Here is a 17,371-nt window from a genome sequence, read left to right on the forward strand (position 1 = left end):
AGTAGCAATCTCATATTTCTCAAAATTACGGGGTGACTCAGATCCCACCCAGAACGCCCTCATTTCCAACGCCATGAAAGGATGGGCCAGAGTGGAAGGGCCCCAGGTAGACACTCGCCGCCCCCTCGATTTCCACAAACTGGTAAAAATAGCAGACCATTTGGAAGCCATATGCTGGCACCCATATGACATCGTACTATTCAAAACAGCATTTTTTCTGGCCTACTTCGGGGCCTTCCGGGTGGGAGAGCTCATCGCCTCCAACACCAAGGTCACAAACGGTTTAGGCGTCATGGAAGTCAGGGTCAGACAAGACAGCGTCAACATAAAAATCCAACAGACAAAAACTGGGGCCAAAAGAACCATTAACATTTGTTATATCGACGATGCAACAAACTGCCCAGTATGTGTCACCAATCTTTATTAGACACAAAGGCCCAGGGTTGGGGGGGGGGGGGTTTAATCCATCGAGATGCCTCGGCACTAAGCCGCTACCAATTTAAAGGAGTGCTGATGAAAGCGATCGGCAATGCAGGGTGGGACCCAAAGGACTTTGGTACCCACTCCTTCAGTATAGGAGCCGCCACCTCCGCATGGCAGGGAGGCCTGGCACCACCACAGCTAAAAAACATAGGGGGATGGAAGTCAGATTGCTACAAAAGATACATCAGACCACAGCTAACATAGCCATCCCCGTTTTTTCTCTTCCTCTCTCCCCCCCCCGCAGAACCAACAGGCGACGGGAAGACCTCGCTCAACTCAGCATGGATTGTCAGCCACTCATTCGTCTTCAGGACCGGCCGATGGGCGGAAGAAACCAAAGAAGGTCCGCCTTTTAGAAATACCATCGCCTCATGGTGGGTTACAGGGGTCTACAGTGGGCTGACATCCACAAAACATTAGCCGAGCTGGTCGCATACAGAGACCCGCCTGAGGGCAATGACCTGGTGAACGCAGGAAGGAGAAATCTATTTGAGGAAATATGCTCCTCCTTGGTGGGCATTTCCCACAACTGGAGGGAAACAGAAATATATTTCTCGACCATCCTTCCAAGAAAGAAATGGCGGGGGGCCCACTGTTACAAATCCGTAGACATTGCTAGAAGAAAACTCAACAGGGGACTAGAGAAATTCTGTGCAGCAAGAGGGCTGGGTTTCATAAAACACCCGGCCATTACCCTGGGTGACCCGGATCTTTTTCACAAAGACGGCACCCACTTATCAATCCAAGGCATGGAACATTTTTTTCAGGAAATCTCGGCAACTCTCGCATCTAGAGGCTGTTATTAGGAGATACTTTCGGGCAGGGGAGTTGCTAGGTCTGGAAAAGACCCAGGGCTAAACTGATGTCGGAACTGTTGGGACTGGGGGCTAGCTAGTCTTTTGGCTGTAGCTCCTGACATTCTATCCGGGGCTACAACCAAAAGATCAGGGGCTATAGCCCTCTTAGCCCCCCCCTAGCAACGCCCCTGCTTTCGGGGAACACGGCCGGTAACCTGCCCGTGCGTGGCGGTATGGGCCAGAGGGGGTAACCTCAGGACCCGGTGCCCAAAAGTATGATATTATTATGATATGTGATTATTTGTTTATCTGCTTAACAATATCTGTACAATAAAATCCTACGGCCTTTTATTGCCAATACATGACAAAATGTTGTGAGACAAATCATTTCGGGTGAGGGTCGGGATTCGGCCTACAATGATGCATGCATATGGGTTCATCAGTTATGGGCAATGCCGCAGGGCCGCCCAAGGCGAGGCAGAGTAAATTAGGTTACCATCCGGCAGGCTAGGAGAGGGGCAACTCCCGCCCCCACGCCTGCTCCTCTTCCCCACAAACACAGAGACACTCTGTCTCTGTCACTCAATAACGAGGAAGGGTGAGGTGTGAACAAGTGCCTCACCCTTCCTCCAAACAACAAGGTGCTAAGCACCTACGGAAAGCCAACAGTCACGCAGGGCCCAGGTTCAAAGACCTGCCCCCTCCTCAGGGGGCCAGACATGTCGGCTATCCAGCCGGGGGTTGATGCACAGCCCCCACTACTATACACATCAATGACCCAGGGCTTCCCTGGTCCTTATAAATAAGAGCAGAATGCTCTAAGAGAAAACAATCTGTGGACCCTGAAAGGGGACCCAAACTAACAGGAGGTTCGCTGTTCACTCAGCGTCTTCCACACTTTGCTTCTTTACCACAAAACCCTCCCACCCTACAAATAAGGGAGAAGAACAAAGGAAAAGAAGTACAGGGCACTGTAGTGTCCACAACGAGTCGTGGGACATGAGAAGGCGGCACAGCCCAGAGGGGGTAACCTCAGGACCCGGTGCCCAAAAGTATGATACTATTATGATATGTGATTATTTGTTTAGCTGCATAACCATATCTGTACAATAAAATCCTACTGCCTTTTATTGCCAACACTTTACAAAATGTTGTGAGACAAATCATTTCGGGTGAGGGTCAGGGTTCGGCCTACAATGATGCATGCATATGGGTTCATCAGTTAAGACTGTCGTCTCATTTTTGGTAATGGTAAAAACAAAAGACAATGTATTCCTTTGCTGGCAAGACAAACAGACAGCATACCGCTTGTTAACCCATTCCCTTCTGACTAACCCGACTCGACCTCCAGACCCGCAGCTTAGATAGATGACTGCGAAGCCAGCCATTCAGGCGCAGCACTTTCGGTGCACGTCCTTGTTAGGCGTGCACTGCTGGCTGCAGCTAGCAAGGCACAGGGACCTGCGCGCCTATATATTTCTATGCAAACATAACATGCAGGGCACAGCAACCTATTTCTGCATTAGAGGTTCACAGTGATTTAAGTGGGATTGGAAATCGAGGGGGCCCTAGTAAGAGGATGTAGCCTAAGGACACGCCCCCTAACGAACCCCCCCCCTCGTTAAGGGTGGGGAGGTGGGAGGTGCGGCTGGTAAAAGTTGGAGCTTGGGCACACTGGCATTATTACCTTTGATGCGCTCAGCCCCTCCTTTTAATCAAAAGAAGGGGCTGGGCGCACCAAAAAGTGTGACACCAGCGTGCCCCAGCTCGCAGGCAGCGCAGCAGGCAGCCCTTTCATTCAAAGAGTCCTCTATAACCACGGGCTCCTTGAACTAAAGGTCTGTACTTGAAACAGGAGGAGGGCTGGAGGGCCCAGTCTCTGCTTTTGTTTTCGAGTACCTAGTCACCACCCAGCATCATGCTGGGTGATGACTAGTTAGTTTCTCGAAACAAAAGGAGAGCTGTGCAGTCCAGCCCTCCTCCTGTTTCGAGTACATAGACATCAGGTAGCCCACACTGCATGGTTACACCTGGTGCTTGCAGGTGACAGCACTTCGGTTTAGAAAAAAGAAAAGTGCTGACACCTGCAGGCAGCTCGTGTAATTGTGCAGCCTCTACATGGGCTGCCTGAGGTGTTGGCTGGCTGGGGCTAGTCGTGGGTGGACCCCGGCAGTGCCCCAGCTCGGCAGCCCTTTCTAGAGCCTGCCGGGGCCCGGCCCGTCTGGCCCCGGCCCACTTAAAGACCTGGGGGTTCACTTACAGGACAGCACCTTGTACTAAGCGTCTAATGTTTTCTTAAATATACCGCCAACCAAAGCACAGCATTTTTTCATGGTTCAGTTGACAAAATATTTGAGCAAACACAAATATCCTGGCGCACAGGTCCCTGTGCCCAGTGCTGGCCAACAAAAGGACCTTCTCCCACGCCACACTGCTCCAAACCACAGCGTACAGAGATGAGTAGCTAACTATTGAATGATCGAGAACGTTTGGGGTAGGCCTTCCGGCATGCTTCCAGTCTCGCCCCCTCAGGTGAGAGGCATAAGGCATCCGCCCCCTTAAAATATTCGATTTCTCTGAACAACTCATTGTCAGATCCATCTTGTGCCAGTACAAACCTCTGGCCTTAGTCCAATGGCCTTCTCCCAGCAACTCTATATGATGCAAAAAGCTAAAGTCAGCAGGTTTAGGGCACACATGCGTAGTTTGTTTCATATATGAGCTGATGGGGGTCATTATGAGGTGGGCGGTAAAGGATACCGGGCATCGTTAAGGAGACCGGTGCCGGTAATCCCTTACCGCATTGTTAAGGAGACCGGTGCCGGTAATCCCTTACCGCCCAATTCCGAGGTCCCTTAGCGGGAGCCTCAAAGAATGTGTGGTCTGACCACACGTCCTTTACGGGTCTCGCTAAGGGACCAGGGCACTAATAACGGTACCGCAAATTGCGGTACCGTTATTAGCTACTTGCCCATTCCCATTGAGCCCTATGGGGGCTCAAATGGGAATGGGGTATGGTTTGTTCAATGGGGACTTACCGGTCCCTCCAGGGTCGGAATGCACCAGTCGATCCCCATTGAACAAGACCGGAATCGGACCCGGTATGGGAGGCAGCCATGGTGCTAGCAGCACCATGGCTGCCGCCCATCTTGTAATGACCCCCGCTGTGTTTACTGACAACAGGGGAAAGGGTTTTACGTAACCAAAGTCTGCTAAAAGAAAAAATAATAAATACTAAGGATTTGGGCGAGGACTGATATCATAGCGGAAAGAGAACAGAATAGTCCAGAGGGAAAATATCCCTGCAACGGAAACTCGCACCCCTCCACCAGCTGCACCGCTTATTTATTGATTGACTTCTTTAGTCTGGGGACTGTGTGCTACCACAGGAGGACCTATTAAAAGTTCCAAATAAAAGTACTTAAAAATAGTTTCTGTTAGTTCTCGCCAACTTCGACCGCCGTTCACTGGTCTGATGTACGTAGATCCGACGGAACGGAAGCAGACTCTGTGCGCAGTACAACGGTCTAGGTGTTTCTGCTTTTCCATTGGGCAGTGGAGTAACTTTGCTGAAAATGTTGGGGGGGGGCTATGACATCTAAAAGAAATGCGCCCCGTGCCAAATGAGTGGGATAAAATGGTCTGCCACTAAAGTTGGGGCGGACAAACACCCTTGTCCCCCCCTAAAATTACGCCCCATGCCCTTGGGACGGGGTGAAGGTGTAACATGATGTGGACACACATGTTGTGAATATGGTATAGTGACATCACATTTGTGCAGAGGTGGGAGGGACAACCTGGGACCTTCATGACCCCGCAATTCCTTCACAATTGCCCGCAGAACATGGGTAGCTGGCGAAAAGTACCCCGTTTTTATAACGGCTGTTGTTTCTCAACCAGAACGACCCATCAGACATGAATTTCAGAGTCACGCTAAGGCCTTTGAATAAACTGCATTAAAATAACGCTGGAAGTGTCTGAGATAAAAAAAAAGGCGATATAAAAGTGATCCGCGCATCACCTGCACTTGTTCCCGTGCATGCGGTGGGGACGCCCTGCACATAGCAAGTCAGGTTTGACGACTTTTGTCTGAGACTATCATTCCAATTGTGGGGCACCCTATTATCATTGTGGGTGCACACGGGAGAAAAGTTGCGGGGGAGCAGCAGGGTGGGCATCTGGGGTGAGCCCTGGGGTGGGACTCTGCCCTCCGCGTGCCCTCCCACCGGTGTGATGAAGGACGGTGCGACGCCGCCGCCGCTGCCTGACTGATAGATACCTCCCCGCCTGAGTGATGCTGCTGCTGCTGCTGCTGGGCAGGGGGGAGTGGCGGGCGGGGAGGTGTGCGAGAGGGGCCGCGGCTCACTCGCTGCTCTCCTCCCGCCTCCTCCGGCAGCCGCTCCTCCCGGACGCTGCCCGTCGGAGCTCCAGAGGTGCGCAGCCCCCGGACACTGCCTGTCAGAGCGCCAGAGGTGCGCTGCCTGTCAGAGCTCCAGAGGTGCGCAGACCCCGGACACTGCCCGTCGGAGCTCCAGAGGTGCGCAGCCCCCGGACAGTGCCTGTCGGAGCTCCAGAGGTGCGCTGCCTGTCAGAGCTCCAGAGGTGCGCAGCCCCCGGACACTGCCCGTCGGAGCTCCAGAGGTGCGCAGCTGGAGGCTGCTGCTTAAGCCGCTGCTGCGCCAGGAACCACGATGACTCCCCGCCCGCTCCGGGCCGGATGACCCACAGCCACCGGGGCTCCCCGGGAAGCCTTCAGGCGCAGCGCCGCGGGAGCACCATGTCCACCAAGAGCAGCGGCCGCTGCCGGGAGCCCAGCCTGGCGGCGCTCAGAGCCGGCGAGCCCGAGGGCGGCAGCTGGGCGGCCAGGAACGGGGGGCAGCGGACACCCCCGGCGTCGTCGAGAGACGGGGTGCTGGTCCACGGGGAGTCATGCAGCCTGTACCCCATGTGAGTACCCTGGGGTGTCACGTGGGACCGTCCATTACAAGCTAACGGGGCAGGTACAGGGGGCATCTGGTAGTGCCCTGTGATTGCGAGTGGCATGGTGGCAGGTGTAGGGCCTCTGACAGAGTGACCGGGCACGCAGAGAGGCACTGGGCGGTCCGGGGAAATCCAGAATGGCATGGGGTCAGCGGGTAGTGCCACGGAAGCAAGAAGTGGGTCATCAGAGACGCATGTCTAAGAGTGGCACGGACAGAGGTGTCATCGGACAATCCCCTGTCAAGGAGAGTGGCATGAAGAAGGCGGGTGGCACTGAAGGTTTGTTAGAATCAGGAACATGCGACCCCAGGGTCCCCAGTAACTGCAAGCGTGGCATGTGGGCACAGGGGAGCCTGCTGTAATTAAGAGTGGCTTGGCACTGGTAAATGGAGGGTCTCCTAACAGTAGGGTTGGCAAAGGTGCATCGGTATCTGGGGGGATGGGCACAAGGATAACCCTTATCAGTAGCTGGAAGTGGTGCACACTGAGACCCACTGCGCGAAAGTAAGAAGGGGCACTGCGATGCCCCCGCGCCGTACTTTTTGGGGGGGGCGCTGGGTGGTCATGATTTGGGCACGTCGAGGGGGGCGGGAGGGGGGGGCTGGGCCACCCTGTCAGCGGCTTGAAGGGGCATGTCTCACGTGTCATGTCAGGAGGCGAGGAGATGAAATGGCGGCACTTGCCCCTCCATATCCCGGGCCCGATTCTGGCACATTTCGAGCCTGCTTCTTTCATTTTGGAGGTGCTCCCCGGCTGTTCTCGTCCCTTACCCTCGTGCCAAGCTGCGCTCTCTCCTCGCGCGCGCGGGGATGGAAATTGGGCTGTCTAATTATAACAGGTGAGCAGGCACCTCAAATCTACTCTCACACCAAGGACAAGAATAACACGCGGCGCGCGCGCATGTGTCATATTTAGATGAACCACCTGCGGCGATCCTCCAGTTCCAAACAAGCAAGAGTATAGTTTAGCCCTCTCCGGGCACATCATAAAACACGGTATGCAGGACCACACCCCGCCCCAGCCCCGTGCACGACCCCTCGGCACCCCCAAACGGTAGCGGGTGACTGGCGAGCGCGCGTTTAGATTAAGAGTATAGCCTTCACAGTGGCAACCCCGAGTAAGGCTTCAGAGACCCCGTAGGGTCGGTGCGTATATGCACGCATGGGCTGCAGCCAGGTAGCATATGTCCCACAGCAAAGTGATACCACACAAGCAGGACTTGAAGCATGCAATGCCTCCTCTCCTACAAGCGTGCAGGGGACGGCATGCAATGGCGCCCAAGCCCCATCCTGCAGGAGCCGGGCTGGCAGCAGGGGGCTCTCACGCAGCGGACGGGCCATCGCCTCAGCTCAATAACAGTACAGCCAAGGTCAGTCAGCTCCCACCCTCTCCCGTGCACGACTCAGCACAGCAATGGCAAGTTCACACGGCCAGTATTTTGCATAGGTTAAGAACATAAAGCAATGTTGCACGTAAGACAGGAGGAGGGTAAGAGACGTGAGTCTGCAAATAACTAGGCTTCGTGTGAGTGCAGAAGGGCTGGGCCCAGAAGGCGTCCTCCCCCCTTCACCCCCCCCCCCAACTACCACCCCCCCCCTCCCCCCCCGACCGCAGCCTTTCCCCAGCTGCGTGCATTTTCTGGAGCTTTACGCGCGCGCTTGATGTTATCAGACCTTAAACCCACCCAGCGTCCTCCAAGGCTGCGCTGCTCGCCCCGGCATCCAGGGCTGCCTTCCCACCGCTATTATCTCCGAGGCCCACTGCCAGGCGTCTCTGCACGATAAGCTCCCTCTACCTGGCACTGCCTCCAAGCTCTTTCCAAGGAATAGCCAAGCCTGGCCAGCTTTCTAATTCTCCAACACTGACTTTTATTGCCAGACGCTATATTTAACTTGTACGCGCTTTTTAATTGAAGGCACCCCTGTCACAGGCGCGGTGTATTTGTTCCCGTCTCAATGGGACTGCTTAGAACGGAGCACAGCGGGCGCGATACACAATTATTTCTCTGGGCTTCGATTTGCTGCGAGTAACACATGCACTGTTTTAGGCGATATAACAAAGCACAACCGGTATTGCATTACTAGTTTAAATTGAAACATATATAAACAAAACTCTTTCACTTTGAAATATGAACGTAACAATTAGTTGGGTGCGAAAGCTCCTTTTGTAGGTGCGCTTCTAAACCAGTAACCGTGTCAGAGGGACGGAAACAGCGGGAGGGGCACGCAGGTTCCCGAATCTACGGGGCGCAGTTTTGCCTGGCACGGAGGGGTGAGCGGCCTTGTGTGCGACTGCACGTTCTCAGCTGTCGGTACCAACTTGGTGCCAGGGGCAAAACACTAGAATGTGCCCCCATTGACTGGCACCCGTCTCTCAAACTACACCTCTGTGTCACCCATGCCCTCCTCAATATCAATAAATCGCTGCTAAACACATGAAGCTGGTTTCATTTCAAGTACTTTACAGAAGAAATCTAACGCGAAAACACAGCTGTTGCTGCCCAAGTAAGTGGTTCCTCTGTCACCTGCTCTTAGGGAAGGCCTTGCCTGAATGCAGCTTCAAAATGCCCGTAGTGGCACACTGCAGTGAGACCAGCCTGTGAGGGCCCACTAGCCCTGTGTTGCAGGCGTTCTGTTCGTACCACCGCACTTGTATTTCTCAAGGGGCAAAACTAGACTAACCACATGAATAATTTTCTGATAGAAGGTTATCATTCCAATGTGGGCATCTGGTACACTCCTATTTTACTTTGTCAAAATACCCCTATGAGAGAGGGAAAGGGGACAAATAGCACCAATGAGTGTACCTGTCTGTGTTGCATGAAATCACAGAACATTTCGGGAATATAACAATATATTTATTTATTTTTACATTTGTAGAAGCGCACAAAACCCATGGGCATCTAGGCACTGGTTGCAGGAGGGGCAGAGATGAGAGATTTCTATCTTTGATAAACAAGTCTGTGATAAGAAGGGTTGCATGTGTGCATCAGTAAATACATAACAGGCACAGGGATTGGTGCTCGCATCACTGTTCACAACACTCACCCTTACATTAAAATGTTTTAACTATGAACCATACATACTAATTCGGACATCTTAAGTTTTTGGAAGCGAGGTTCACATGGCTGCGTCATAAGCCACTGAAATGGGGTGTAAGGGCTCTTTTGCTTCTTGTTTCTGGAGAATTTTAGATGAGGAGGGGCTGTGTATCAGTCTGAGCATGCCTAGTCCCCAATACAGAAACATGTTTATGGGATTATATCTATAGACCAGAGCGGATACCCTACAAGAGACACCCAATAAAGAGGGCAAATGGACAGAAAGGATTGTACTTCTCACAAACGTTAGCCTGACCAGTAATAAGCTGATGAAGCGTTTTAAACAAAACCAGCGTCTGATATGTTGTATCGGGCCCACGGTCCCTCAGCCACTACCTCCTCACCATTGCACAGCCCTCAGGGATTATTTCTGCGAAACACAGCAGGCCTATGCTTTATATAACAGAGCTGGCACTAGCACTTCGTTTTAGTGCTGTCCTGTAGCTAGTGTGGCAGTCTAGAAAGTGTGTTTGGCCTAGTGGATGTACAATTTGAGGCAACGTCTTTGATTGCTTTATGTGCTTAAGTGTGGGCACAGTATGGCACACTCGTTAGAGCCACATACACAAACAATTCCAGTGTGCTATTGATGGTCATGGGACAGCACATCAGACAAAAACAGTTATATGTGTTGCACATAGACGCCCTAACAACCGGTGTGTTTTCGCAGAGAAGGTCTATTGGAGCCAGTGGTTGAAGTGGGTGCGAGTGGTTGGGAGCAGTGGTCCTCTACCTTTTTAAATCAAGTTTTACTGTTCCTATACTTTCACTTTAAAAAGAAACCATTCCGGAATGGTTTCGTTTTAAAATACAAGTGTAGGAAGAAGTTGAAACTTGGACTTTCAGTGCAATGCACTGAACATTCCCTTAAACAGCAGGCATTTGTGTTTGAGGTTTGTATTGTGCGTGGGAGGGGGCATGGCAGTGGGCTTTGTGGGGAGTGGTGGCAGGCCAATAGGGAATATAGTTCCACTACTTATTTTCGTACACTTCGACCACTGATTGGAGCAGTTCTGTTATTTGAACTTCCTGTGATGGAGTGCATATTAAGGCATTGAAGAGAGCATTGCGTGTGCGCATCACGGAGTGCTGTTACAGTGTGCAGACACTGCAGACGGGCTGCGGCCGGCAACTCTGGCAAGGCTTTGCAGACGGGCGGTAAGGTAAGTGTATATAATGTTATAGAAACACATCAAACTGTAAACTAGCTCCTCTAAGTTACAGTGGGAAAAAAATATCAGCCCAAATCTACAGAAATATTTCTATCAATATCTAGTCTCTGCCCTCAAGCCCTGGACCATCACCCAGTTAAATTGTACTTTCTCTAAACCGGCATTTAGATTAATTTTGGTTGCTGGAGGGTGTTTACCGCACGTGTACGACCTGCAGAGTAATCAAGGGAAAAAAGCAACCGTGGCGTGCAATATGTTATCGGATCTCCCATAGCAACTGGAGAGTGTGAGGGCCCCCCCTACCTATTTCACCGGATGAGGTGAAAATTCTAGCCACAATTATGGGGATTTTGAACTCTATACCCGTAGTAAAAAAGAACACTGCAACAAAAAAAAGTACAGCATTTTTTTAGCCAATAATTAAAAGAGTTGATGAGGAGGAAGCACGGGAGGAGTCAATGATGGACACTGATCACTTGGACTCAAATGAAAGCCAGATCTCGGGACGGGCAAATTAGCTACATATTGATACTCCTCCTATTTTTAAGGAGCAGACTACGGAGGACAGTGAGAGTGAAAGCGATAGTTCGTCCATATCGTCTCCTGAACAATTACAAAGGAGAGGTCTTGCTTCTATGTTACAGACTTCCCGGGACGGGTTGGAGGAGGTCAAAATGCCTCTACAATAGCAGCGTTAAATGGTGTTTTAGCAGAATTTGTGATTCTTTACGAAAAACATATTGAGAAAGTATCAGGATACTCTTCGATGTTAAACAATATAGTAGAATGTGTAAAGGTCTGGTCTATCGAGAAGGAAAAGAGTAAGGGGTTAATTCCATTAGGGAATTCAGATGGAACCTCGGGGGGACATGGTACGTCCATGATTATTGGGGTTGTGGAGGATTTTGTGCCTCCGGCCAATGAGGCCTCTGAAAGTCCCACTCTGACTGATTTGATGAATTACCCTGATTGTTCTGTGAGGGTGGGAGGGGAAGTGAGGTCAATGGATACACAAGTGGCCATCTGCCCTCCAGTGAAAGAGGGTTTAGGGTCAGTGAGGAGATGTGTGTTCAACCAGTGTCTGAGATCATAGTTATTAAGGATACTCAAAAGATCTTCCTTAAGTTGGCCCCCCAAAAAGGTGGAAAACAACAGAGGAAGACAAAACACCTGCAATCGAAGAAGGGTAATAATAGTTTGTCGAGACAATTTTTGAGAAACTTGAGTTTTCCCACAGACAGTATGGAGATTGATAAGGTTGTATTTATCAAGGATCAAGGCTGTGTAGAACAAATGACTGAGGTGAGGAGCTTACAGAATTGGTTCCGGGGTAGGAGATGGGGATGATGATTCAATCAATGGGGATAAGGTTCAGGCAGATCTGATTGTGATTCTCCAGAGTCAGTATGGTCAACATAAAGTCGTCCTGATTGAGCACACAATGAAGATAATGGGTAAGGTGAAGGGCGAATGAGAAATTGTGTGAGGGGCAGATCAGAGGTGAAGTGGGGCATGTGGGGCAGGTGGGAGAGAAAGTAGGTGGGCCGTTGGACCCTAAGCAGGGGTGCTCCACACATAAGCGTTCAATTCAAGAACCCCAGATTTTGACCCAACACATGAGTCAATTCTCTGCACCACAACATGTTCAAATGGATCAGATGGGGAGGAAGGCAGGTGTGTCGGGTCCCTCTCAAAGTTCGGGTAGAGTAGAACACCTGGATAAACTGACTTGAGGTCCATAATGGATTCTACAGAGATTTGAGAAGCCGGGCTGCGCCCCTTTGACTATGGTCCCGAGTATATTGTGGGGAGCACAGTCGGAATATGTGCAAGGACACAATGGTGCTTCAGTCTGGGTTACGATGAGGAATCCCATATGTCCAAACAAGAAAAGGAAAATGGAAAACATATGAATGGAGGGGGGGAGGATGCAAGTAAATTACTATTTGAATATGTGGGGAAGGATGAGGCCTCCTTTCCATTAAATAGAATGAACACGTTAGCTGTATTTTCAGAATGACCTACATTAAGACCCCTCACCTCCAGGTACCTGGAAAGGGTGGAGCTTGTCGATGAACAGAGAATAGACTTTGTACAGTCGGAAACAGTGTCATGGATAATGAATAAGATGATTCTGAGTGAATCGGAATCCCTCTCTCAGTTGAGAGTACACATTTCATCCTGTTTAAAGAGAACCTGTGCCCCGGGCAGGGGTTATCAGGCTTGGGGGTGGGAGGGAGTGGGGATTACCTTGAATAAGGAGATGGAGTCTGGTCATAGGGTTCCATGGGCTCCAGTGAAGGATTCTAGTAATAGGGAGGATAAAGACTGGTTGTTGATTGGTTCCTCCCCGAATAATAGGGGTGAGCCGTTGACTCTATGACATCCCTAAGACAGTTGAAATATTGAATTTGATCTGATGGAACTCCAGGGGGAATCGCCATCTCTTTACACATCCCGATTTGGGGGATACCTGAAAGATTCTAGCATTATCAAGCAAAAGAACAAAACACTGCTGCACACCTCTTATTAGAAAAGAGTTATACAATATTAGGATAAGTGGTGAGGTGCAGAGGAGAAAGACACAACCCTGACACTAGGTTGTGATGGTCATAAGAACAAAGAAAAAGAGTGTCCACGGGCTGTAGATCACTCACGTCCCCTGCACACTCCAAATATTGTCAAAAAGACAAACAATAGTTACTTGGTAGTTCTCAAGTCAAATTTACATATCTGGTTAGGTTTCCCAATAGTTATTAGAGTGAACCCCACGTTCGTCCTCTATTTTGTTAGATATGGCCACTTAAAAGTATAGTTTTCACTTAAAAAAAAACACATTTTTGTGCAAGTATTAACATGTCACAGTCTACAGTAACTACATAATTATATTCAAACAAACTTTTTTTTACCAATATTCAGCTTAACATATAGTCTAGTTGACGCCACCAGTTACAACAATATTCCACGCATATTGTATCATACAGATAACCGTCTCTGCATATTCTGGTTTTCAACACAAATTAGAAAGCTCAATGCGTTTCGGGACCTATAAGTTCTAGTTTTCTTAAATTCGTCCGAAAGATCTGTGTAACAAAGAATAATAAAGAATGGTCGTGTTTTAGTGGCGTGCTCAAAAGTCGGACTCATGTTACACAACTCTATCATTTTCATTAGTTGGATTGGCCCTACCTCTCATTAGTGCCCCGTGCCATTTCCAAACTGGTGATCTTAGGGTGAAGATTTTACATAGTTGGGAAAGGTGCGTCATAGTCCATCAGAGAGTTGCCTAAAGGAATGGTTGGAGAATTAATATAAATATCTATCTCAGGTTCTTAGATTATTGTTGCATGTTGTTCTGAATACAATTAGGAGAGAAGTCCACAAAAGCTATTGATCATTTAAGGACCCAGCTCCTTGTGCGGTTAAGGCCACTCGATCTGGTTTTATTAAAGTGGTCAGCTCTCCGGAAGACATTGTTCTCATGGAGTTAATGTTCTCTCGCTCTGGTGGCTACTCATAAATCCCATCTAGTATTCAGTTGCACCAGTAAGTCTATGTAAAAAACATAACCGTACAGAGGGTTTCATAATATCCTATACTTGTTTCTGAAAGGTAGATTTTTCCAAAAGATCATCATCATCATGTTCATAATTTACCTTAGTATATTTGTTCATACGGCCCGTAATGGGCGTTATAGGGTTGTGGCAGAGGTTGTCTCAAGTATGTGTGTTGATTCCTAAGCAAAGACAAAAGTCCCCATGGTTCCTTGTGCCGTCCATTATTCAAATTGTAATCTAAAACCTGCAGGGAAACCAGAGTGGATCGCTTACCTAGACTAGGAAACTTCACTCGTACTTAGATGGCACAGTTCCGGATGCCAAAGGATTGCGAACTGTGTGTCATTCGTAACGCTGCGTGTCGGGATGATGTGGGAGAGCCCAAGGGTAAAAGAGAATGTGGGCTTGTCTCAATGCACACTCGTGTAATGCTGCCAATGTATATCAGTTGCTACGCGGCTTTTATAAATAGCGTAATTCTTCTGGTTTTTGGCAGGTAGTGAATGGTAGGGAAAATACTCAAACTCTTATCCAGCTGAATCCAATTGCGGAGATCAAATGGGTAGAGCATTTTGGATACCGTTTATAAAAAGGAAATAATGTTTTTTGCCAAAGCAATATATGTGGAAGATGTTACACTGATAAGGAGGGATTTTATAACATGGGATTTAGTTTTAGAAACAATATCAAGGGCAAGTCCTTCCAGGGTGGCTGAGCCAAATGGGTTGAGTAATTTTTTGGTTAAAGCTGCTCCTGAATTATGGCCTAATATTTTAACTATATTATTTCTACAGTTGGTTGACGGTGGAGTTATTCTTGATACTTGGCATATGTCAAATGTATTGCCAATTTTTAACAAGGGGGACCAAAATAGTACACTGAACTATAGACCCATTATTATACAGACCAAAACATCTTTGCATCCATAAATTCGCAGCAGTTAGAAGCCTGGGCAAAGAAAGTTGATGAACTAAAAAATCCCCAGGTGAGATTTCGTAAATGCCAAGGGACATCTGTTCATGGTTTTATTGTTAGGCTTTTACAAGATTTGGCTTGGGGGGAAAGCTACAGACATATTTTTATAGCATCTATGGATTTCTAAACCGAATTTGACTCGGTTAATAGAAATTTGTTGTGTAAAAAATCAGTGTGCTGGGAGGACCCAGGGTCTGTTGAAATTGATTGTCCTCTGATATTCTGATCCAAATATTCAGGTGAGACTAAATTATGAGGTCCTCCTCTCGAAGAAAAGTGAGACAGATACAGGTTTGAGGCAGGGATGCATTTTGGCCTCGTGTCTCTTCAACCTGTATCTGTCAGATCTGGAGGAGGAGATCTCTCTGGTGGTCTTCGCTCCTCTGAGAATTGCCCCAGTCAGGTGTTTTTAGATGGCTTATGTGGATGATATTATATTGACTGCACCCAATTGGGTTTGCAGAAATTGATTACCACATTCTCCATCTATTGTAAGAATATTTATTATGGCCATCTACCCAGGTAAAATGAAGATGCTGGATTTTAGCAATTTTTGCAAACCTGTAAATTATTCTTGTTTTTTAGATAAGCAAAAACTGCAAGTGTCTGGCAGTTTTATTTATCTAGAGTTCCCGGTTTTTAATAAACCTTCTAAAGTGAGGTTTTTGGACTACTTGAAAAAGAAGGCAGAGTGCCTGGGCTCGCAGATGTATTGGATAAGCAGGAAATATGAGACATTCTCAAGTCAATTCTTTGGTTCTTTTTTATGTGGGTAAAGTGGCCCCCAAACTATCGTAAGGTTTTGATGTATTGTAAGAATATGTGTATATGAAATTGGACCACTAGGAAGCCATAGTTTGGAGGAAAGCTTTGAATATTCCAAACAGTACTGATTCATTGCCTAAGATATGAACTGGGTTTAATTTCCCACTGAGCTAGGTTAGAATCGAAATATCTGTCGTTAATGTGGATGTTTTTGGATCCGATAGAAAATTCCTTAAATGAGGACTTGGGTTTCCTGTTGGAAAAAGGGTCAAATAGAACTTTGACTCAATTTAGGAAGCTATGCACCAAAATGGTTGAGAAACTGAGTAATTCACTGGAAGATATTCCATCAAAATTGATGTTGAATAAACAAGTCCTGCATTTCGTAGATTGGAGCGAAACCATAGAGAAGGTCCACAATTATTCCTCTATGGAATACATTAGATATGAACATAAAAAGGTTGCTACCTTGCTGAAATATGAAGTTATTCCCTAATAAACAAGGGAGAGACTTGTTTTTAAGGTTTCGATTAAATATTTTTTTTAACAATGGAAGTCTTAATTAGAAGTAAAATGTTATCAAAGATATTTTAAAAGTACAGGTTTTGTAGTGAATCTAATAGTTTGGCAACACTCAAGCACCTTGGAGTTAACTGCCCGAAGCTTCATTTTAAATGCTTGTTTCATTTTAGACATTTTATTTACAACCCTGATTTTATAGGGTGTGAGGTTTATGGTCTTATTTATTGTGTGGTCGCTCAGATAATGGAATCCTTTCTCTTTTTCAGTGATATTATGTGGAGATGGTATTTTACATTGTGTATTATGAATTTCAAGCATGATGGGTATTTTTAAGGGTTAATTCCCTTTTATTGTGTTTCTTGATTGACTGTCTTTTTTTTTTAATGATGGGAGTGTTTTATTTGTGTACTTATATTGTGTATTATTGTAAAGGTATGCAATGTACCATAAACAATTATTAAAAATAGAAAAATCAGTGGTGACTTGGCTAGAGCACAAATCATTGCTGCACACATATCACTGCATTGATTTGCCATGGAGTAAGGTCTGTCTGCATGGTGACACAATGAACCCTGTTTTCCTAATCAAGGTGCCAAGTCTCATTGAGGAGCCATCTGGCAGCGGGTGTTAGTTGTCTTGAAAAAATGAAAAGTTCTTTGATGCTGAGCAGATGCATTTAGTCCATGTCGCAACGCAGCCACTTTCTCAGGCATGCGCCATATGTAACTATAAAGTACAAAAATAATGTTGGTGTTATCAAAGACCTAAAATGTGTGGCACATTAATTCTCTTGAAAGAATGAGTAGATGTGGTCAACTAACTGATGCTTTCTGCTGGCCTTCAGAATAAAAATTCCCCATGTTCCGTTCTTATCACTGTGGTGTAAAAACAATGGCTTATTAAATGTGCACTTATACATTTCCCTGACATGAATAGCTCTGGGTGGAAGGTGTGTGTCTCCAGAGCATTGCCGAGGCTGCGTTCGGAATATGCATTTGTTTTTTGGAAACAAAGGAATGC

The 17,371-nt window shown here is 47.7% G+C and overlaps 1 protein-coding gene across 2 annotated transcripts in view; it reads left to right on the plus strand.

Moving 5' to 3' along the window:
- The first annotated feature begins 5,559 nt into the window (after nt 1-5,559).
- The window catches only part of TRPC3 (transient receptor potential cation channel subfamily C member 3), a 1,234,189-nt gene continuing 1,222,377 nt past the window's right edge, over nt 5,560-17,371 (plus strand). For both annotated transcript variants that reach the window (XM_069631155.1, XM_069631156.1), the window contains exon 1: nt 5,560-6,227. In XM_069631155.1, coding sequence (XP_069487256.1) covers nt 5,575-6,227 — 653 coding nt within the window. In that variant the 5' untranslated portion in view covers nt 5,560-5,574. The remainder of the gene's footprint in view (nt 6,228-17,371) is intronic.

This window comes from Ambystoma mexicanum, chromosome 6q (assembly GCF_040938575.1).
Source record: "Ambystoma mexicanum isolate Mex_15411 chromosome 6q, UKY_AmexF1_1, whole genome shotgun sequence".
Classification (NCBI taxonomy): Eukaryota; Metazoa; Chordata; class Amphibia; order Caudata; family Ambystomatidae; genus Ambystoma; species Ambystoma mexicanum.